Source organism: Filicampus tigris, chromosome 12, assembly GCF_054856515.1.
Source record: "Filicampus tigris isolate MCC_2025a chromosome 12, RoL_Ftig_1.0, whole genome shotgun sequence".
Taxonomy (NCBI): Eukaryota; Metazoa; Chordata; class Actinopteri; order Syngnathiformes; family Syngnathidae; genus Filicampus; species Filicampus tigris.
This window is the reverse complement of record NC_141228.1, coordinates 16,289,408-16,313,078: the sequence shown is the minus strand read 5'-3', so window position 1 is coordinate 16,313,078 and position 23,671 is coordinate 16,289,408. Positions and strand designations below refer to the sequence as shown.

General features: G+C 40.7%; 1 protein-coding gene and 1 long non-coding RNA gene across 4 annotated transcripts in view; one reads left to right on the top strand and one right to left on the bottom strand.

Annotated features, from left to right (window-relative positions):
- Positions 1-21,213, bottom strand: part of tmem131 (transmembrane protein 131) — a 35,637-nt gene extending 14,424 nt beyond the window's left edge. The window contains exons 1-18 of one of the 3 annotated variants that reach the window (XM_086046787.1): positions 20,864-21,213; positions 17,747-17,808; positions 17,409-17,446; positions 14,048-14,104; positions 11,649-11,717; positions 9,081-9,201; positions 7,955-8,071; positions 7,756-7,878; positions 7,587-7,667; positions 5,268-5,418; positions 5,109-5,165; positions 4,965-5,026; positions 4,776-4,884; positions 3,840-3,948; positions 3,614-3,767; positions 2,464-2,634; positions 2,103-2,213; positions 1,797-1,931 (exon numbers count right to left, since the gene is read on the bottom strand). In XM_086046787.1, the coding sequence (XP_085902913.1) occupies positions 1,797-1,931; positions 2,103-2,213; positions 2,464-2,634; positions 3,614-3,767; positions 3,840-3,948; positions 4,776-4,884; positions 4,965-5,026; positions 5,109-5,165; positions 5,268-5,418; positions 7,587-7,667; positions 7,756-7,878; positions 7,955-8,071; positions 9,081-9,201; positions 11,649-11,717; positions 14,048-14,104; positions 17,409-17,446; positions 17,747-17,808; positions 20,864-21,032 (1,896 nt within the window). In that variant the 5' untranslated portion in view covers positions 21,033-21,213. The remainder of the gene's footprint in view (positions 1-1,796; positions 1,932-2,102; positions 2,214-2,463; positions 2,635-3,613; positions 3,768-3,839; positions 3,949-4,775; positions 4,885-4,964; positions 5,027-5,108; positions 5,166-5,267; positions 5,419-7,586; positions 7,668-7,755; positions 7,879-7,954; positions 8,072-9,080; positions 9,202-11,648; positions 11,718-14,047; positions 14,105-17,408; positions 17,447-17,746; positions 17,809-20,863) is intronic. The other 2 variants (XM_086046785.1, XM_086046786.1) reach the window with 2 other exon arrangements.
- On the top strand, positions 20,434-23,274 carry LOC147138720 (uncharacterized). Its single transcript, XR_015088919.1, has 3 exons — positions 20,434-20,627; positions 22,316-22,484; positions 22,560-23,274. It is a non-coding gene; the product is annotated as an uncharacterized LOC147138720 (long non-coding RNA).
- Positions 23,275-23,671: the final 397 nt, after the last annotated feature.

The window sequence follows — 23,671 nt, the reverse complement described above, 5'->3', positions numbered from 1 at the left end:
GTAAAGCCTCCAAGTCTCTACCTAGAGTTACGTTTTTTTGCCACCATCCTGTTTGAATCAAGCTCACGTATTCACCATGGGTGTGCGTGTAACCAGCATGACTTTACAACATTATAGTGACGCATCCGACAATTCAACAAAGAAAACACACATGGTATCTAGTATATTTTCATAGCAACTGTAGATTAGACACACCCTGTGTCGTAAACCAGTGTATTGTTTACTTATGATTAAAAGACTAAACAGCCCATCAATGGAGCTGCATAGTGATCTCATGGTAGCACACTTTTGACCTAGAAACAATATTCGAAGAGCACAATGTCCAAAGTCCGGCCCGGGGGCCAAATGCGGCCCGTGTTCAAATTTTTACTGGCCCGCGGTCTCCGGCATACAATTAACAATAAGCGGCCCGGCAGGAGTGTTGACCACAGTACAAAAAAAAAAAAAAAAAAACATTTTTAAGCTGTTTTATATTTAACCATAAGATGGCAATAGATGGCAGCACTCTTTGGTGCTTTCGGAAATAAACGCCGAGCGCGCTCTGCCTCTCCGAAAACACCACTCTCGTGTTAGGTGTCAGAATGAACACCTTGCTGCATGACCTTTTGTGTTGCCCATTTCTAAAAGAGATACCATAGTGAAGAAAAAGAAAGTTGACAAGTTGATGGCGCAGCTTCAGAATACAGGTGAGCTGTGATTGGTCGTTACCTGAGCCCTGAGCAACTGTGATGTCATTTTCAGTCGACAGAAGTGACAAAATGGCCGCCCCCAGAGATGGCTAAAAACAGGTGGATTTTGCTGTTCAACTCATATTCCACAAACGCAATATTAATCAGAATGCCTTGTTTCAACTCGTGGGCCTGCATAGAACATATTTTTGAAAAAAAAAAAAAAAAGTTTAGGTTGACTTAACCTTTAATATTAATTACACATCTATAATGTTTTAATATATGAAGTATTCGAATATTCCTATATTTAGGTGCATTGGTTAATGTTAGGGCGGCACGGTGGTCAACTGGTTAGCACGTCCGCCTCACAGTTCAGAGATCGTGGGTTCGATCCCGGCCCCGGCCTCCCTGTGTGGAGTTTGCATGTTCTCCCCGTGCCTGCGTGGGTTTTCTCCGGGTACTCCGGTTTCCTCCCACATTCCAAAAACATGCATGGTGCGTTGACTGGACACTCTAAATTGCCCCTAGGTGTGATTGTGAGTGCCGATGTTTGTCTCTGTGTGCCCTGCGATTGGCTGGCAACCAATTCAGTCCCCCGCCTACTGCCCAAAGACAGCTGGGATAGGCTCCAGCACGCCCCGCGACCCTTGTGAGGAGAAGCGGTACAGATAATGGATGGATGGATGGTTAATGTGACACAAGTTGTGTTGGCTTAGGTTTTTCCCTTTAGTGCGGTAGACCCGTGTAATGTGTTGACACTTATTCGTTGTGTGCTAAAAGCGATGCATAGATGTGCAATTGTTTAATTTGTCCCCATTACGATTAACCATACTAAAATATAAGTGTCGAGGCTGCTCTGTTGTTGTTGTTTGACCGTTTATAATTATTTTAACATATATGTTTGTCTTTAACCCGTCTATGGAGTTTCACATGAGGTTAGTGGACTTTTGTTGTTTAAGTGTCAGTTTTAGAGTAAATTTCAACTATTTTGTGGAACTGCACACAGCCACTCTTAAAAATACAGCTACTGAAAAAACGTAGGATTGTACAGTTTTTGACTGCAAGGAATTACGGAACTTTTTTTTTCAGCACAGTGCACCCCTAACCGCGCATCTTTGGCACTCTTACCGTTTTGTGATGAGACGCCGACACATTCTGCAGGTCTCTCAGGCGATTGGACGCCATTGTTGCGTTTCCCTTCTCAGCTTTGAGCAGCTCCATTGAGAGGCTGTCACCCGTCACCTGCCAGGACCTTATCTCCAACTGAGGGAGTTCAAAATCACATTTTTATTTGGGAATACCGTATACGTGACCATTTGAGGTTGAGCAACTCTAAGTCGGCGTAGACGTGAATACATCGGGCACAAAAGCACATGTTGTAACATGGCTATTGAATCGGACACGCACTGAACGGAAATAGGCGACAGCTTTCACCTCTATGGGGTTACTGTTGACCACAACGAATATGATGCTGCTGGTGTCTGTGGCGCTGTGGATGCCAAAGTCTAGTACGTTCTTCTTCAGGCTGGGCGGCAGCACATGAGGCTGGTTTGGGTGGCAGAAAAAAAACATAACCCTCGTTTGATCAGTTCAGTGAATTAGGTGTCAGTGTAAAGCTCAGAACTGTTTTTGTGATTTATGCTGTAGTAATGTCAGATACATTAAGTCAAAGTTAGAGCCATGATGGGTAATTCATCCTTGCATACTACATCCCAGCAGCTATCATGCATCCCTAAGTAAAAGAGTAAGTGAAAGTACAGTGCAGTGGAAAAGAGGGCGTTAATGAGACGTGTACCTCCAAGAAGCCTGTGTAGGCCCTGATAGGCAGGTGAAATTTTGATGCGTTAGTGATGAGCAGAATGTTGCTGTCTATGTGGATGGATGGCCGAACCGGTTGGAACAGGAGTGAGAAGATGTAGCGCGACTCGTGTGCGGGGACCAGAACGGGCGCGCTGAAGTTTTGTACCTATAAGTGACAGGAAAAAAAAAGGTAATGCAAGTTGGTTTCTTACAACATTTAAAACTCGCCCTGTTAAGATAATAAGAATATGTGGGACAAATTGACCCATTTAAATTAAAAATAACAATAAGTTAAACCTTCAGTTAAATTGCAGCTAAGATTGACCCTTTTCAAAGCACAACAATAAATAAAAAAAAAGTATTAAAATTAGTGGCTTATTGGTTTTGAAACAGTGAGTTATGGGGTTAATAATGACATTTAAAACGCGTTCATTGGGATTTTTTTTTTCACCATAGTTTACATTTAGTTAATCAGATGTAAACAATGTTTATTAGGATTCCTTTTTGGCATACTTAACAGTAATGGGTCAAAGCGAAAAAAAATCAGTGATGTTGCAGGTCAAATTGACCCATTTTAAGGTTAAAAAAAAACAAAGTACAAAAAACTAGAGGGCATATTAGTTTCGGATCCTTACATATTAGTTCAAATTGATTCAAAGTTAAAAACAAAAACAAAAAAAAACAGTTTACCTACCTGTTATGTTGCAAGTCAATGTGAACCATTTAACCTGTTTTTATTTAAGTAATGTGTATTGGATGTACAGTTTAATCGACTTAAAATATTGTTTTAAATGGTGAGTAATAGAGTTTATAATAAACAATGTTTGGCACTTTTTAGATCAGAGGCCAACTTGATCGCGAAAGAATGTCAACTTTCCTTTAATGTTGCTGGTCACAGAGAGAGAGAAAAAAAGTTTCAAAGTACCACGCGTAGTAGCGTAAATTTAACCAACTATAAATATTGATATTCAAATAAAAAGCAATTGCGCAAATGAGATATATGAACAACATTTATTGGGATCGTTTCCCTATTTGTGATACTTTTAAATAATTGAGCTTGCTCTGGGTCAAACTGACCCAGGAACATTATTGCTATTACGGTGAAACTATCGTTCAAGGAAGGTTAAGAGTTGTTGGGGACTCACGCTGAACATGGTTTTGGCCTCTTCGGGCAGCGACACATTATGTATGTGGATGGCAAAGCTGAAGGCATTTGTGAGGATTATGGGCCGGTCAACCGGGTCCACTGGGCTGTCACGAATGTGGAATAACGTCGCTGAGTGGTCAAAGCCCAGGTAGCTGGACAGGGAACATAAAGTAACATTACTATCAACGAGTATATCTGTCTTTTCACAGGCACGTTTGACTTACCCTTCTAAAACGTCTGCCTGGTAGGGGATTTCGAGCTTGGAGTAGCTCTTCTCCTTCGCTTTTACTGTGATTTTACCAAAGAACTGATATGGTCTTCGGGCCTTCGAGGCTGCAGTGAGAAATGAGAAGAAATGAAAGAGGAAGTTGTGCAAGTCAGCACACGGGTACATCTAAAGCTCCATAAAGGAGTAGGCAAAATGGCAAACACAGCCAAATACAAGATGAAGTGGCTTACTTTCAAACCTTTTGAAGTTACAGACAAAACTACTGAGTCTGGCTCATGTGGAAATGATTCACTTCTTTAAAGCGGAAGTCAACCCATACATATTTTTCATGAATATGTTCTATGCAGGCCCACTAGTTAAAACAAGGCATTCTGATAAGTACTGCGTTTGTGGAATAAAAGTTAATCCACCTGTTTTTAGCCATCGCTGGGGGCAGCCATTTTGTCACTTCTGTCGACTAAATGGAATAAAAACTTGCGCATTAGGGTGCGCAGAGGACAGCTCATGCTCCACCACGACTCTTGTGCGATTGGACCACGATCAAATGTGGTGGTCGCTTGGATACTGCAGTAGTTCATTTGCGCACAGTGGTGGTTCAGATGAAAATCAGACTACATTTAATGGCTGATTTATGCAGAAATTTAAGAAATTCCAATGGGTTCACAGTAGGTTTTCCTCCTGCAGTATATGTTTTACACTCATGACTGGCAAGGATGCCTGCAGTTTAGTTTTGTGATGACAACTTCGGAAGCACCACTGAATTTATTTCCTGATTGTTGAATAAACATTTTATACAGATATTTGTTCAAGGAAGGGGACATGAAAAGTGAGATAGATACTTATATTCACGCGTGTGGACTCGTCAATAGTACAGATAGAAAAAAAAAAAAAAGGTTTTGGCCCAACACCAGCGATATGATGGTAGACTTACCGTCAAAGCTAATAGTAGCTACTTTGGTGTATCTACTATCTCCTGCTCTGAGTGTGATAGCTTTAAAGTCTATCGTGATGGCATCATTGGGTGGCGTCGTACGGATGCTCTGTGCAAGAGATACATGAGTCGGTGAATCAAAGCGTTACATGTGGACGAATTTTAAAAGCAGATAAAAAGGCAACCTACTGTAATAGGAACGTCTTTTGTTCCCGAATTTAAAAGATACAAAGCCATCAGTTTTGGCCGATCTGGAAAAAAAACAAAACAAGATGGCTTAGGGTGTGTGGGGGAAACGAACAATACAATCCATTTCACGTTTAGAATACATACCTTGCGAGCGCAATGTGCCAAAGTGGAGCATTTCTGTGGAGGAGTAAATACCAGGTGCTGCATGCACACAAGGCCGTAAAAACGTGAGACATGGAAGCTCTCTTTAGAATGGGGTAAATGAAAAAATACACACACAAAAAAAAAAAAACTACAGCACACCTGATGTGACCTCCACCTCGACAGGCAGGATGATAAACTTGTCTTCGTTGGGCGCGTTGGTTTTGATTCGGATGAAAGCTGTGTGGTTGTCCTCGTCTCTGGACGAAAAGCTGGCTCTCATCACGCCCTTAGTCTCGAAAGGCGGGATCTCCTTAGGGACATAAGTGTAACGCGGTGACAATGCGCCTCTCAGGTTGTAAAACAACACGTTTACACAAAAAGCTCACATACTCAACGGGTTATGATATTTTACCTCGGCATCATGTCAAGAAGACAAAATGGACTTATATTAGTTACAAAAAAAAAGGTTGTGTGAACTTTAATAGAGGTGGGCGATATATATCGTTATCGATATCATCGTCAATCTTGCTTTCACGATGTGTAATTTTACATTATCGAGATTAATACTGCCTCGAAGCGAGTCAGCCGACGGCCGCAAAGTATGAGGAAATGCTGAAAAATCAGTGCGCATCGACGGCGGAAGTGATAATCATTCACCGAATCAGCGGGCAGGTCCCGGTCACGTGACTCTGTCCGCACTACTGGAGGAGTGTCGAGCGGATATTCATAGCGAGGCTGTAAATGGTTTGGTGTTGACAAGACTGACGTCGGTGGGAATAACACTGTTTGACGTGCCAAAACGGTCACCGTGAAGAGCACTTCTGTTGCACCACGAGCCATACGGATTATGAGGAAAACTTGGCGACCACGCAAGCACGCTAAACAAAAGCTTACTTACACACACTCAGAAAACAGTCGCCGAGTTGGACCAACAAATATAAATATATAATATAAGCATACACCCAAACATGAATAAAGTCGAGTCTACAAGTCACAGCGATGAATGAGTGGGAAAATGCACTTTTCTGTAAGTTTTTGTTTTGTTATTCAACTTTATTCTGAATACGTTGGCCAATGAATGAGAATGGGTGTTGTCATGGCGACGGCGTTTTTTTTCTTTCGCTGGGTGACACTTCGTCACACGTCACATATCAAATACATTTTTTCTAATTCTGATTGCTGTAGTTGACACCTTTTTCTCCTTCTGATTGCTCTGGTAGTTGGCAGTGGTACACCAGAAGTTACTGCAGCTCAAAATGTCACATCATTATGGAATAACAACAGACATTTAAATGACGTAAATATTCCCAAAAGTCAATTTAAGTCTATACATAATTTTGTTTTTTATTGTTAAATATTGTCATAGAATATCATTATGTTCTGCAGAAGCTGTATTTGACAATTCAAAACAGATGTTTTTCACAAACGCTGTCTATCCAGAATTGGTCTGTGAAGCAAGTGCAGACTTAAAATATTTTTTGTAGAATATCGTAAAAATTATCGTTAGAGTTTTTTGAAAAAATTTCGAGATATTTCTTTTTTTTGCCCATATCGTCCACCCCTATTTAACAACCAACCAGAGATGCCTACTTCCAGGCAAGGCATCCTGAATGTTACGATGCATAAAAAAATTTCTGTGCTCATGACCTGGAAGCTAGACTGGCTGAAGATCTGGCATTTTCAAGCGACTTGGCATCATCAACAAAACTCTGAATTTTGGCCTGTTTTACTGCAGCTTCACCGCCTGCTCAGCGAGGGGGCTCGGTGGCAATGGTCGACGTGAGCCTGCTATGAACGATACTGCACCAACCAAACGCGACAAGTCTTGAGGAGAACCACTTCCCTGAAGGTGTCTACATGTGGTGCTTCATTTAATAAAATATTCATGCTATTTGGAAGGAAACACCTCCTTCTGTCCTGCCATTTGAAGGTTTCTTACATTTTTCGCTGTAAATTTTCCCTGGATTTTCTCAGTTTTTTCTTGCCCGTATGGAGGGCAGGGCAATTGATCTTTGTGAAATAAACTCGACTGCTGCCAAGCTGTAGCTGTTGTGGTGGGTCATATATCCCATAGTATGTCAAGATAGCCAATTACATCCAGTACGCGTACATTTCTATCTTTCACAGTGCAAGGTTGTAATAGTTTATCAAACGTAACTGCGATCGGCTTGAAGACGACAACAAAGCTAGATAACAGAGTACCCCCATGCGTGTCCATCAAACATTAACTTCAACTACAGAGCACACCTCCTCCAGCTGCTGTTTTGAAGACAGGCAATGAGCCATACTGTTTAAATAAAATAGTAAAACAGGGCAGCTTTTAGTGATCAGGTGGCAAAAGACCCTTTTAATTATCATCTTATGCATGCTTTACAGAAACCTTGAGCTTTGTGCAAACATGTTGTTTTACCTTGTTAGGAAACGCTAAAAGCATATAAATATGAACAATTTCTGGTACAAAACGTGCAAATCACGCACCCATAATTTCCCAGTGCCGCCCTGCTGTCCCGTGGGAAGCTCGAGATGTAGATCCCCTCCACTGGAATACATTTCAACCACCTCCAGCCAGCCATACACACAGGCAAAGCCATTTTAATAATAGTACAATTAATACCTCATCAACAGTTTGCTGGCCGTTCTAGGTTACCTGTAGTGGTTCACTGTAGGGGTTATGGATGTTTATTAGCGGCGAGAAGCTGCTGTTTACTGGGACTCGAGCCCCGACGAAGGGACGGAGCCTGTAAGGGTTTGGGATCCCCACCCCAAAAACCTTCAGAAATGGGTGAGGGGAAAAAGAAAGTCAGCAAGGGCAAGATAAATGAAAGACGTGCAACTTCATGTGTTACCTGGTATGTAAACACTCCGTGATGTGATGTATTAATAAATAAAGTGTTTTCTACATTCCCGACGACTCGCGCGAGGAACACGACATCAAATGACGTGTTTCCTCCTGGCGGAATTATCTGTGGAGGACACAGAAAGAAAGATTAGAGTAAATGAGACAAGTCTAGGTTGAGCTCAATTGAATATTCTGCTATTTGTCTTGAAATCTTGAAATGGTCTTGCCCTGCCTGTCCTCCCTGACCTGCTTCATCCCTACGCACTTAACCAGTGCCCTAGGTCAGCTAACCAGCTGCTCCTGAGGTTGTCGCTGGTGCCAAACTATGCAATGAATTCACAGTGCACATTAAGCCACTCAACCAAAAAAAAAAAAAAAAAATTGTATTCCTTGCATCGATTAAAACCAGCATGAGAATAGAGTCCTCTATTGTATATCGTGTTTTACGTTAATTAGCTGTTATGAAATGCGCTATATTGTATTGCATTGTATTGTATTGTATTTCTTTTGTTTTTAATTTTGTTCTTGTGTTATTGTCCTTAAATGTTTTGCTCAATTGTCTTTTTTTTTTTTATCTATAGCGCTTTCTTTCAGCTGCGGGTGTGTATAAAATAATCTATGAATCAAACTAAACTGAGCTTAGAAAAAAAAACACGGGATAGGTGTGACTGCACAGGGGAGAACAGACGTTCTCTATCAGCCTATTTTACACAGGGGTGGGGCAAAGTGACTAAATGTTTCATCAAAGCCTTAGCAGAAGACACGGCAATTATCCGCTGGTTTCTTTTGACACGGTGCCCAGTGAAGGCGGGATATTATCGAGTATGAAATACTTAACAGGTAAAATGAGGCGGCCGTGTCGGGGGTTTTAACTTCACACCTCTTTCCCAGATGAACGGAGATACGCATGATCTCATTCTCATGCTTGTACTTCTGATATTACCTCCCAAGGTGAAATACCTGAATCACTTGATCTCCTACATTTAGGAGTTGTGGGGTGTGTGTGTGCGTGGAGGGCGGGAGGGGGCTTGGGGGGCTCACATGCTACATTGTTTGAAGCAACATGATTAAAAAAATGGTAAGATGCTATCAGCTGCAATGTGTCAAAACAAACATAACACGTATGTACTCACCCTGTTCTGGAAAAAGGAGGCATGAAAATGCGCCGTCGTCGCTGATATTGATATCAAACTAATTTCTTCTGGGCTAGGATTATGTAAATAAACTTTCTCCATTTTTGGCATCCCCACAGGCCTGTCAATGGAAGAAACAAAGATTAATGAGCAAGAGAGATCTGCATACAATGTTGCCATCCACGATGGAAAAACATGTTACTCCAAATTGTGTTGTTTTTTTTACCCCCAAAACTAAATAAAAATAGAACAAATTGTATAAATCAATAAACAAAATACAAAACAAAAATAATTGAATCAAAAAATGCAACCAAAAATGACGAGTAGGAATACTTGCTTTGAGTTATTTTGTAATACATTAAATTAAGTTTGTCTTTAAACCACAGAATCACAACACAAACCCAAAACATGCATCGTTACTTTTTTTTCTACTTATACTTATGAGCACACACAACCAAATTTGGAGATGGATGCTTTTTCCTCGTACATCGACGGTAAGTAATATTTTCTATCTTAGAGATTGTTTTGCGATAACATACTGTAATTATTTACACAATTACTTTCTCAATATAAAAAGTGGAGAGTTGAGAAACAGGTTGGGCGAAGTTTATTTCAGGTGGGTTTCATAATACTAATAATAATTAATTAAATCCAATAATAAACTCACATTTGATTGCTGTTACTATCAAACTGATCTAACCCGTCCAGGCAGACGGTGATCTCCACTTATAATTTGTTTTAATGACTAACATTTCAACACTTGGCACTCTGGAAAAGTCACGTGTGGGAGTTGTTCAACAAGGTCGACGCAAACTTTTGAACCTTTTTCATGGAGTTCAGATTGTATTAGGTTGATTTAGTGAACAGAAAAATCCAAGGGCCGCCGTGATTTGGTAAAAGCGATAAGCGAGCTTTCTCAAGGTTACAGCTGATAAGTGCCATGTTTGTTACTGTTGTCGTAGGCCAGGGTGAGGATAGCTTGTGACAGGCTGGAACCCCTGCATGCTGGCGTCATACTTCCCCACGATTCCTTTTACATCAAGTGCTGTCAAATATATGGCCCATGGGCCAAAACCTGTCCACTTACGGGGTTCATTCCAGCCCGCAGGATGACAAACCAACTAGTCGACATTACCACTGCAAAATTCAAGTCGAGTAATCGCCAATTGTGTTGTGGTATTAACTCATTCACTGCCATTGACATATTTATATTTATTAGTTGGAGTAAACAAGGTCTGAAAGTGTCTGGCAGTGGATGAGTGAAGAACACGAACGCGTTGCGAAAATGAACGACAACATATTCTACAGCGTTCCTGTCGACCCACCATTGCGTCACTCACCCAATCACAAACCACACTCAAGACACCTCCATGGTCTCGCAGACAGTCCGGATCTTTTAAACCCTTGCAATACTCCACATACCGCAGGTGCAGGTTTGCTACGACACATAATGTGCTACAGTGTGCTCTGTCAATTAGTGTTAACAGTATTACAATTTCTGACCGTCTGCGAAGCCATGAATGTATTTTAAGATTGGATGAGTGCGTGGCTGAATGTAATTGGATGAACAAGTCAAGGAGTGGGGCCAGTCCATTGGAGGACGGCGGGCAATGTGAGCAAGCGAGCTTGCCTACTGAGAGTTCATACCTGGAAAAAAAAATCTCAATGACAATTTCTATTAATCGGCATTGACTCGCTATCATCACCTTAGCGTCATATAAAACCCAGCGCGGGTTGCTTTTAGCAGTTGCTATGACCCGCAGGACCTGTCCTGCTTACAGTTCTGTGAAAATGAATCCTTGCTGTGGTAATAGTTTAAAAATGTGCAATCAATTACACAATTAAAAGTCAATAGCGACACTATAAAAGAGTTCGGTTTGACGGGTTCCCATCGTTTATGCAATTCCATAAAGTCTAATTAGGTATTTTTAGGTAAGATAAATATATAAAATTCACACATATTTATAGCATGTGACCATTGCCTTTTACACTTTAAAATAGTTCTCCCTTTATATCAAAGATTCAAAGAACTATTGTCATACAGGCAAACATTTCAACTTGAGAGGAAATTAAATCTAGCTTGTACGGAAGTCAGTTTAGGTTTGGAGAATTTTGCACATGTAGAAAATGGTAGTGAAAATAATTCCTGAATCTTAAAGGGTCAAATTAATTATGTAGGTAATGCACATTTTTTTAAGAAGACATTTTTCTAATATGATGAGTTCATTGATTCAAAAGATTATCTTAATATATCTAACTTTAAAACAAAGAAGAAAACCACAATCTAATGTTATGCTAGGATTTTACCGGTCTGGCCAACGTGACATCAAATTGGGCAAATGTGGCCCCTGAACTTCAATGTGGTTGACGTTGACCTGATTGACATGCTGCTGTGGCACGGACGTGTACCTGCTGTCAAGTGCGGAATGTGCGCCAGTCAGGCTAAAGGTGAAACTAAGCAAACAGTGCAGTCGAGTGCAACGCATTCCATGGCTTTCTAGTATTTTGGCTGAGCCGACAATGCTGACGCGACAAGCGTGTGAACGTGATGAAGAGTCAGAAACTCACTGTTTGTGAAAGTCCAACATTGGAGGTTCGAAGCGTATGGGGCGGCAGCTCCCACCGTGCGGGGCCGTGCTGCGGGGGACAGAGAGATGTGACAGGAGCAGAAAAAGATGGGAGACAACAGCATCAATGTCGGTGTTCATTGCAAACCCGCCTAGGGACACGCGAGGTGCGGAAAGAGTTCAACTGGGATGGCTTCCGTTTGCAACGTCCGCGCAGCAGCATCGCGTGCGAACGGTAGTTACAGCCACACGACTCTTCAGAACACCTCCGCCTGGCGTGCGAGCGGTAGTAACAGCCATGAAGCTCGTCTGTTGTCGAGGACACAGACACAATAACTCGCCTAGCCTGTTCGGCGACAGGTGGATCTTAAATAGACCAGGCCCTCGATGTAATAGGAGCCAATATAGGATCAATTGAAGTGCATGGGAGAGGTGTGGCGCACACTTCATCACAAAAGTTGTGCCGACATTATAGGCTTTGTATGGTTTTTTTTCCCCATTTTATTAAGCAGTCACCTTCATGCCAGGCTCAACAAACCCCACGACAGGCTGCGAAAACCACAGGTGGAACTGTAACCCCGAAATGCATGGCCAGTTTAGCTAATCCAAAAAGAGGGATAGTCATGATGAATACAATTTCTGCTGTGGAAAACTGTTCTTTACAGACTGTAGGGTGTAATACAGCAGACAGGAAGACAACTTTAGAAAATGTTTAATTTGCCGTTGTATGCTTGGCACTCAGATTCCAGTACACGTGCAGTTTTGCAGTCGACCTAACTCGGACGTTTCTGGAAGATGCCATTACAATTTGTCAGAGAAGCACCTTTGATTTTGGAAGGTGCCGGCATCTGCGGTAGACGAGCCTGGCAGCCCCGCCTCTGAAAACTGGCAGCAGGTTTCGGACATGCCTGAGGTTTCCCAGCTAGATGCTTCTAAAGCACTAGTAAATTAGGTGTGTAGCTGTTGCTTAATCTTAATTGCCAACGCAAATCCACTCGCAGCTATTGGCCAAGAGAAGAAAATTACGCTCAAACAAATAAGCGACCTAATTTAACATGACTTTTTGTTCAATGAAAATGTTGCCGCTCCTTAATCACGTCCACAATGCCATATTGTGAATGCAACCTAGCAAAGCATCTTTCTTGCATTTCCTATAGTTCCAATCCTCCCAAAGCCATTGTATAATTCACAACTCAACCGTTAAATACAGCAGCTTCACACAGCTGTCAAACAATCAAGCGGAGATCATTTTCATTGAGTAGAAGCAGACAATGGCGGCCGTGACGTGCTCTGCAGAGGGACGGGATTGATTTCCATCTCTGGAGGTGCATGCACACACATACACGCTGACATCCAAAGTGTGTAAAGACTGGACTGGGGCAGTGTGTGAGATCTGCGGCTCAGTCCTCGCTTCCCTCATTCGGGTTCTGGAGAATCGAAACGTGCCACGGCTGTGAATGGGGTTGAGCGGTGTTGAGCTTGGGGCTTCAGAGCTAATGTGCTGAATGCTAGTAACTGGAGAAGCCAAGGATCTAAGGAGGGGCGGCTGTGGCAGTTGTGGGGAGGGGAGTATTTTAAGAGCACTGTGATCTGCATGTCAGGCTAACCGGGTTACTAGAATGCCTCTCGGGGGAACAGAGGCTTCTGGCATAAGAATGAATTTACCCTCCTTGATCTGCTCAGGTCCAACAATCAGAAACGATGAACACATTTCAATACTTTCAATTAAAACAGTTCCTGTTGCGCGTGGGCAACACGTACGAATTTTGAGCCAGGTCATAAAATGATGCTAATCGGGAAGCCTGCCTGACAACAGAAGCCGAACAGACAAATACGGGTGTGATATAGTAGCCTCTTTCACATGTTTTCACCAACTTTTTCCTGCATTGTTCTGTGTGAAAAGTAGGGATGCGTAATGTAGGACAGAGTGGAAAGACGGGAGAGAGGCGTGAAGTTTAACGCCGCTATCACTGCCCGTTGAAACTCTAAATCTCACTGCGTGACGCCGCATTGTCGCCGGCGGAATGTCCCGCTTTGTCGGGTTGTGTGCATACAAAATACAGGCCTGCTCAAATGCTCTTTTGTTTCTCCGTTTGAAAGGACCTAATGTGTTCCCCAAGTCTTACCACAATAGATTTGACAGTTGGCTAGAATGGAGTTACCAGGTAAGCTTACAGAAAGAAAATAATGGACAAAAGCGACAGCGCTGAGTATTTTATATAGCAGCCCATTTTACCACTTTTCCCTGTGCCGGTGCGCCGTGTGAAAGCCCACATGGAATGGGGTTGGGGGACATGAAAATTTCCTGGCTTCGGAGGTAGTATCAAAGATAAGACGCAGAGGCGGGGCAGAGGTGCGATGTTTAATGCAACTGTTGCTGTGAGTCACACTTTTAATTACCTCGCACATGGAAGGAAGCTGCATCGCCCGCACAGGAATGCCTCATTATGTTGGGTTCTGTGTAAAAGGCACAAGCAAACAGAGGGCAGCTGTATTGCTTTTTTTTTTTCTGTGCAAAAAGGGCTAATGCGTCCTTAGATACCTCTATAGAATTGACAGAGTTGGCAAGAATGGAGTCGTGAGTATACTGAACACGCGGACAAATGCTGCTGAACGACCGTACCGTGTGCGGAATTCTGCCACGGGTAGGCAAGTCATGATAAACACTGTATCGGTCACGATAAATACTGTATCGACTTATCATTCTAATAAAAAGGATGCGATAAATGGCCATTTTCATGCGTGTTTGATTACATACTTCAGCAACATTTATTCGAGCTGCGTCATTCCTTCTCCTGCCAGTCAGTCACCCTGTTTGCGGCTGTGCAAGTTGGCACTCACAAACACTCACATACATATCGGCTCCAAAATTCAGTGATTTGACAAATTTCAGCATCTGCCTTTTTAAAAAATCTTGATGGACGATACTAAATCAATTTAAAACTGTGCTAACTTCAAGGACCTATTTATTTAAATTTTCTGTTAACTTTATGAGATTCTACTGACCCAGGGAACACTCCACAATTTTTGTTTTTGTTTGAAATACAAAAACAAAGAAGTGACCTTTTAACATTACTGTCATTTTTAAATTTTGGAGGACTTTATTTACTGTAGATAATTATATGGAGCTATTGTTTTAAGTTTTCATTTAACTTTTGAAGCCATGCTGATGTCCCTGGGAGGACCCATTTTGTATGTTGGCAAACATTTATAATTAAAAAAAAAAACATTATACAAATCTGAAAAATTGTTCAATAAACATGCTTACAGACGTTTCAACAAAGTTAAGAGTTTTATTTTATTTTTTTAGATTATGAAGCCAATATTTTTAATTTTTGCTGAAAATAAATATGGGCTCCAAATATCGGTTATTGGCCTCCTTGACTATTAATAATCACATGCTGGCACAGACAGCGATGCACAACTAGTTATCCAATTGCAGGAACTAAACTAAATTAAATTGGGATTCTGTGTTCTGTAAGGCACTGTTCTGTTTTTATTTTTTTATTTTTTTTACAAAACCTAAGTGAAAGGGGTGTACATGTTTTCTACCACAACAGAAGTAACACAAAAAAGGATCGTCAAGAATGGATTTGCCATGTAAGCTTGCCTAGCTTCTAGTTATGTGCATCACCCACTTACTGGGAAAAAAGAAAGAAAAAGGCCACAATCTTGGAGTCACACCTTCACCCCATTCCACATCCGCTCATTCCCCTTCTCTCCACATGCTAGTTTCTGCAAACTGCTTCACATCAACAGCCATGAAACACTTGAACAGCACCCAGCAGAGCCTTCAAGGCCAAACACCACAGTTCTAGATGTGACTCAAAAAGCAAAAGAAAAAAATATATTTTTGGCCTTCAAATCATATTTCGTCCAACTATGTGGCAAGTCTTTTTTACTTAAACTGGCCAACAATGACATCGGTCTTCCTACCCATGGACACGCCCGCAGAGCAGGAGATAGTGATTAACTTTTGCTTCAGGGAAAACCAAAAATGAAAATGAAAATTTGCTCTCCCACAGTGTGGGGGAGCAGGCGCGAGATAATCCTTTACCGATTGGAACGTGCCGTACAGTCAAGCCTCATTGCTTGTGCCCGACACTGAACACACGGTGGGCATGAAGATGGACACTCAGATCCTGCATCAATGTTCCAAAAATGTGTCAACTTTCTTTTCTCCTTTTTTGCTGGGACTATATGTGATCAGCTGATGGGACACAACTCAAATCTGGCTATAAAATTACAACTCACATTTGTCACTTAGGGTTAATTAAAAAAATAAAAACAAAATCAATGAGTGACCCACTTCACTGGGGTGCAGAAGGAATGTTCACTGCAGCTATTACGAGTCTAATGGTACATGTGTGCCAATATTTTGGTGCGGAACGTAGAAGGTAAAGGACAGAACTGAAACGGCCCCCTACTCTGTAAACAAATACAGGGCAGACCCAACTCTGGATTTTGTCAGCACATCAAATTTGTCAATTTATTGAGGTCGTTTGAAATGGCATTAAGCTCATGTGAACATCATTGCATCACGGCGGTGTGGTATTATGTTCAAATCCAAATTTATGTGTTTATACTCAACTAGGCACGGGCCAATTACAAGTTTGGAGCCCAGGGGCATCAAATGTAAGGAGAAAAGCAAAGGGCCCTAAAATGTAACCCTATGGAACCCCATAAGTGCCTTGGGCGCACAGTGGGACTCACGTTTAACACACATTGTCTGCCAGATAGGATTTAAAGCAGGCCTGGCCAACCTACAGCTCGCGAGCCGCATGCGGCTCTTTGGCCGGTTTCATGCGGCTCCTGAAGTCCTTTCGCTGGGTGCATTGCGCCGTCAACGCCATTCGTTGTGTATGTGGTGAGGAATGGTGAGCATGGAATGGTGCTAAAAGTTCCTTGCTATCTCCTGGTCTTGTTTCACTGCAAAATAATAAGCCGTTTCACCTTAAAATGTAATTTTGCTTGCCAGTGTAGCATAAAAGCTCGCCACTTCCGGGTTCGTGCCAATCGGGTGCCGGTATGAGCAATACTGGCACCCGATTGGCTGCATAACCCACGTGATAACATACACGTCTGAAAAATACTACTGATTGGCGGAATTGATTAATCAAATGCAATTACCGAAATGGATTCAAATTAAAAATGTCTAACCTTGAAAATTAGGTGAATTTGGGAATTGTTTACGAGATTTGGCGACTGGAAACATATGTGCAACATTTAATTAACTGACGATTAATCGATTATTGAATTAACTAACAGCTTCGATAATCGACTTCTCATTTAGAGACGCTGTTTAACTTAAAATTGTGCAAAACCTTTGATTATCAGCCTTTCCCTATTTTCTGCACTGTCGATTTGAAAAAATGTCCTGTTTTACAGTATAGGGATGGAAATTAAACTTATTTAAATCTAATTCATTGATCAATTGAAAAATTATCAACAGATTAATCGATTACTAAAATTGTCATCACATACAGCCCCAACACCAAATAATCAAATGAATCTGTTAATTATAATAATCTGGAAAAATATTTTGCATAAGCGATTATTCCATTAATCAATGGAATAATCTACTTTAGAATCATTTGACAGGAAATAATTTTAGGTGGATTGCTGTCCTATTTTAATGGGAAAACGTCCTTGGATGAATAACTACACAAACAATCGGGAGCAGTTGAAAATATAACATCCAGAGTGGGGATAATAAAACTCTAGAAACTTGAAGTGACCAGCGGAACACCTGTATACATACCTTTGTTGATATAAACTAACATTGATGTCAGAGTCCGCCTGCAAAAAGGACAAGATGGGCGCAGTCAGTAAAACGTTGTTAGAGGAACACACCTACATTATGTAAAAAGAGGCCATATTGCTTGTATAGTCATCGTGACGTGTCATTGTATGGAAAAAGAAAAAGAAAAAGAACAGACTGAATTCACCAAATATTTCAAATAGGGATCTCAACTTTCTTTTGGATGACACTATAACTGCAGAAATGTCACCTCACAGTCTGGATCCAGCCTTGTATCGCTGTCCAATTTAATCTTTTAAAATGTTTCTGTATAAAAAGAGCATTATGTGACATCTTACCGGTAAAGCACCTCCATCACCAAAATGTAGAACCTCTAGTACTGTGTCGCACTGAATGAATGCTGTGAAAGATAAAACAAAAAAAAAAACAAAAAAAAGGCAAATTAGCATCGCAGACGAACGAAAAGGATAAAACTTGCGTCTTACAAGAGAATTGAACACTTACGCACAATATGCACAATCAATCACGCATTGTCTATGTAATATTTTCTTGTACATACAGAAATCAGCAGGGACGTTTGCAAGATTCACACAGTGACAAAAATGTATTTTTACTCTTTGGTCCAAAATATACAGATTGTTTTCTTTCCCATTATTGCATTGGTTCTCGTTAGATTGTGACTATTGCTAAAGATAAGACAACGACTCACACTGCGAGAGAATTTTCATTCTGTCCTTAACATGGGTCTCTTATGACTTCATTGCCACAGATCAATGCTCAAGCACCACAGACAACATTTCTTTGCTGATAGCATTGTTTTTAGCATTAGCGATCCAAGTCCACGGCCTGCTGACCAGGACATAAGGCAACGACCGTCCCATATAAAGTGTTTGCCTTTACGTTGCAGACAATTACTTCTTACGGTGGGAGTTACAATTCAAAAACAACACTTAGTACACTGTATGGAATTTAGAGTTCCGCACAATTACTTTGACAGACAGCACCAATGCTTGACTTTGCCGTTATTCTTAAGTGAAGCGTAAACGGGAGCCCGCTCGGGATTTACGAGGCTTTTCGCTCGCATCACCTGACACCGTCGAAATCGGATCACGCGTGGCTGTTTTCGTCCAGCGAAATCAGAACCCGGTTATTATCATTGGAGGAAAACGCTAACACACAACGGATACATTAAATCAACTCATGAAGGCGAGAGTGCGTACTTCCAATTAAAGTGGCTTAGCACAGCCGAAAATAATCCCCCTGTGCAAACATATCATAGCTCCATTAGCTGAGAAACAGATACTTTGTACTTGAGCTTGTGAGGCAGTGAATGTGTTTCAGCACATTTTGGCTAGCGCAAGGCCTTTTTTTTTTTTTTTTTTTTTGGTGGAATGACACGTTTGCTTATTGTCAGTTTGCATTGCGAAAGACAAAAAAATGGAGTCACGATATAACAGCCACAAAAGTTACAGTGGACCATGATAAATGTGTAACTATTCCGTCCGAGTTTCAAGTAGTATCCGACCGATGCTGATTCTGATATTTGGCAGAACAAAATTACGATAACCAATTTATAAACTGATCAATAAAAATATATATACAAGACAATATATTTCTTTGTAACTTTTGAAACATCAATTAAGATAGGACATACAAGCAAAACATACAAGCAACAAGCCCCCTGGGGCCTTATCTGAAGGCAACGCTCGCAAATTTGGTTCTTAAATCGGACAGTGATTTTAAATTGCACCGGCAAATTGGTGCTGTCGTTAAACCCATTTTTTTTTTCATCTTAGGCAGCTGGCTAAGGTAAAGCCTCTTCTTTATCAACAGCACTATGAAACAATTCTTGCCTTCGTCACATCTCAGCTTGATTACTGTAATGCACTTTATGTTGGAGTCAACCAATCCTCCATCAAGATTCTCCAGTTAGGAGTCCAAAATGCTGCTGGTTGCCTCATGACTGGTACTCGTAAGAGGGAGCACATAACTCCTACTCTGGCGTCCCTTCACTGACTCCCTGTACATTTTAGAGTTGTTTTTAAGATTCTATTTGCTTTCAATCTTTAAATGGTCTTTCCCCAACAAACCGGAGGTCAAGTGGCTTCAGAAACTCATGTTCGTCTTTAGCGGTTTCTTCAAAATTGGCAAGCCAAACAACACTTTGCAAAAGTTTATTTGTAGACGATGACAAATTGTTCCCAAAGCCAGGCAAATCAGAGGTTGACAAGCGTCTTCAAACTGATTATGCTACAGCAGTTTCTTTGAATGTGAAAATACATTCTATAGCTTGATTTGGGGATTTTGTTCCTTTTACAATGACAAACTCTTTCTAAAACTGAACAAATCTGATGTTGACTGGCTTCGGGAAACTGCTCGTGTTTGATTTGAGCGGTTCCTTTAAACCTGTACAACAAACTTCGCATATTGCTGGGATCAGGCAGAATCCCCGTATCTCCAAAATCATCACTTTTCTGAATCTGCCCTTGTTTTTTCTAGCACATCGGGTTTTCATAACCATATAATATAATAATTAACAATAATATATTGGGTAATATTTATGAATTGAGGGTTATGTCCAGCAGCAGGTTATTTTTTTTTCTGAAACGTCAACACGTCAAACTATATGCATATATTTACGGACACACAAAGTCATCTGATTCAATTTTGCTGTTGACCAGTCTAATTAGTAAAATAAAATACCCACACGCGTGGACTGACCAATAGTATAGTTTTGTGAAAAATATCACATTTAACCAATCAAGACAGAGGGCTCATTTGATTTCTCTCATTTTACGGCAACAAATTTGCATCCAACCGTATTGTGTATCTCATGCATGCAAGACACGATTTGTTAATGTCGTTCATTTTACGAAAGCGAAAATCACCATGAAAACAACGCATTTCAGACCATTTCAAACGCAGCCTTCCACAAAGTGAAAGTGACGATTTATTTTGCTCTTTAAATCACATAATAACGCCAGCGTCCTCCTGTGAAGTTAGTAATTAAATGTTGCAGGGAAAGTCGCGAGGAGTTGGTCCTGACAGGGGGGTAGCTGTCCACTGGCCGTGGATTACCATGACCTGCCAGCGTCCGGACACCCGAGCCGGGAACAGAAATGACACGGCTGTCATTTATGCCTTTCTTTTCCCCACCATAGTAGCCAAGCCGGGCCACGTTTACAAACTTTCACCTGGGCCACCTGACTTAACCTTAAGGTAGCGCCGCGATGCTAACCATACCAGCTTTATAACACAACCGCAACGTAGCGGAACGTCAGCCAGTATTCAAACCAGGCTGCTATCGTCATTACGGTAAAAAACAAAAGTCAGTCTTGATTTAACAGCTCGCCTTCATAACAAATGATTTACAAAAAATTTACAATGAAGTTACGCTAGCTCACTTGAGCTTCGCTAACCCGTGTCCCTTCCTCCTTCTCCTCCGTTATACAGACCTTGTTTGTTCGCCCGCGCCGTGTGGATAAAAGCAATAAATAATATCCTCAAGAGTCCCACACACGGCAGCTTTCTCGTGTACGAAAAATGGCGAGAAGTCCGGCAGGCTCGCTCCTCCTGGCCCACCGCCATTCCCTCCAGTCGCCGAGACAGCTCTGTGCTCTTCATTTTTATTCACTTCAGGTGAACCGTGCGAGAGTGAGGACTTGCCCGAGGAAAGTTCCTCGGAATCGGTCAATCATAGTCGTCGTCGCGGTGCGGGCTTCTTCCAAGTGTACAGTAGTGGACGTACATTAGCCTCTCCTCTCTGGCTACAGGGCTTTCTTCTTCTATTGCACGGGTGACGCACTCTAACGTGCGAGCGAGACGTTCACTGTGACGTGCACAGGCAGGTGCTGCCCCCTGCAGCCTTGGAGGGGCCTCAAGGGCATTCGTGGGCAAACGTTTCGTCAGCAAACGTCCAAGCAAATTATGTAAAGCGAAAGATGTGTATTTCAAAATTGAATTGATTCATCATTCTCGTTTAATTTTACGATTTAAAATTTATTGTAAAATAAATTATAATCACAAACAATTATTTAATAATAAAACAACTGGTTCTTTTTATTCTTTATCATAAAATCAACTAAAAAATTTTATAATATCGACAAAATGTGTTAAATTAATACGTATATTTTTAACAATTCATAATTTTGATAAAATAATTCACTTAATGAATTAATTAATCAATGACTACATGAAAGAAATAAAAACTATATAATAAATACAATTAAAAATATTGACTTTTTTTAATCTGATAAGCAAAGTATTACACGTTGTTTACAACTACTAAAAATATTGGATATTATTTAACTATTTAATGAGGGTAGAAAACCCGAATTGTTTGCTTATTATTTATCACATCAAAAATCAATTGACCAATTATGTGATTTTATGAATGAATTTTAAAAAGCCATAAAATAATAAAAACAAGTAAAATGTGTAAACGTTTATTTTAATAATTGTCAATCAACTATTCATATTGTTTCACTTTACTACTTGAAAATAATTTTATACAAATTGATGAAGCAATTTACTACTTGAAAATAATTTTATACAAATTGATGAAGCAATTACTTTAAAAATGGGTAACAACTAATTGATGTAATTTATTATTTTCTTAACAATTAATTACCAGAAATAAAATTGTAAAAAAAAAAAATATTTCAAAAGTAATTTAACTCATGTAAAATATTTCTATAATTGTTTGGTGCTTTGAAATGTTGATTTTCCTCAGCATTTTCTATTTTGTAACATCACATTTCTTAATATTAGGTGTCATTCGACTGTGCAGGTAAACCGAAAGAAATATCTGCTAAGTTCTGGAAAAGTACTAATCAAATCATTTTTTTCATGTTCTTACTTGTTTCTTTTCTTTTGTTTGTTCATCATTTTTGTTTGTTTGTTTTTAGGAGGGGCGGCACGGTGGTCGACTGGTTAGCACGTCCGCCTCACAGTTCAGAGGTCGTGGATTCGATCCCGGCTCTGGCCTCCCTGTGTGGAGTTTGCATGTTCTCCCTGTGCCTGCGTGGGTTTTCTCCGGGTGCTCCGGTTTCCTCTCACATTCCAAAAACATGCATGGTAAGTTGATTGGACTCTCTAAATTGCCCCTAGGTGTGATTGTGAGTGCGGATGTTTGTCTTTGTGTCAATTCAGGATGTCCCCCGCCTACTGCCCGAAGACAGCTGGGATAGGCTCCAGCACGCCCCGCGACCCTTGTGAGGAGAAGCAGTATAGATAATGGATGGATGGATGTTTTTAGGAGGAGAAGCCAAAGTAAACCACCGTCGCATACAGTAGCCGGTTTTATGTTCTGCTGTTTTGCTATGCAACATCTATAGCAACAAAACCCCAAAACCACCAAAATGACCTATAATGAGTGTCTTGACATGAGAACATGGTCTAAAAATGTCCAAAATGAGTAAAGAAAATATGTATTTTCCCAGCCTATTTAGACTGAAGAGGATTTTATGCCTGTAAAACGGCTGACATGCTTTTCAGACAACAGATTAGAAAGGGCAGTGGATCATTGTTGTAAATGATGAATAGAAAATGAAACTACAGTCATGATTATATATTTACAGTGAATTGATAACATGTCTTTGACAAGCCTTATTTCATGAGCACGTTTGCTACACACTCGTATTTGTCATCATGCAACATAATAAGCCTCTCTTGATGTGGTCATCTGTTTTTTTTGCAGAGGATGTTTATTTGTGCTAAACTAACCAAATGATCTGCCAGAATGACTAATATGTCATATCAGTGAAAAAAAGCACACTTAAGATACTAATTATTGCCTCTGTGATAAGCGGATACAAAGGTTGTTTTTCCACAACCAAATCAGAGACCTGCTTGAATTAGTTTGTTCTTTTTTTAATGTCTCAGGTAAGTTTGGGTCAGTTTAATTTTTTTTTCTTTATGTATTTATAGTATATAAATGTATATACATATCGCTGGTGTCAGACCGAGGCCTCATAAGTCCCAAATTTAAATTGATATTTTTTTCAGGTCCTTCTGTAGTCCGATAATTAGATTATGTCAGCGCCAGTGTCTGGTGTAATGTATTTCACTGTTGTTGGGCTGAAACATCTTATGTCACAATTGAATATAATATTTAAAAAATGTGTGCGTGTTGACATGGTGGACAATGAAGTAGACAGTTTTACGTCAATAAGACAAAGTGGGAATGTTACAGTTGACATCATCCAACTACACACATTACTATGATGAAATACCGGTGTAAATATTTGCACCTAGCCACTGTT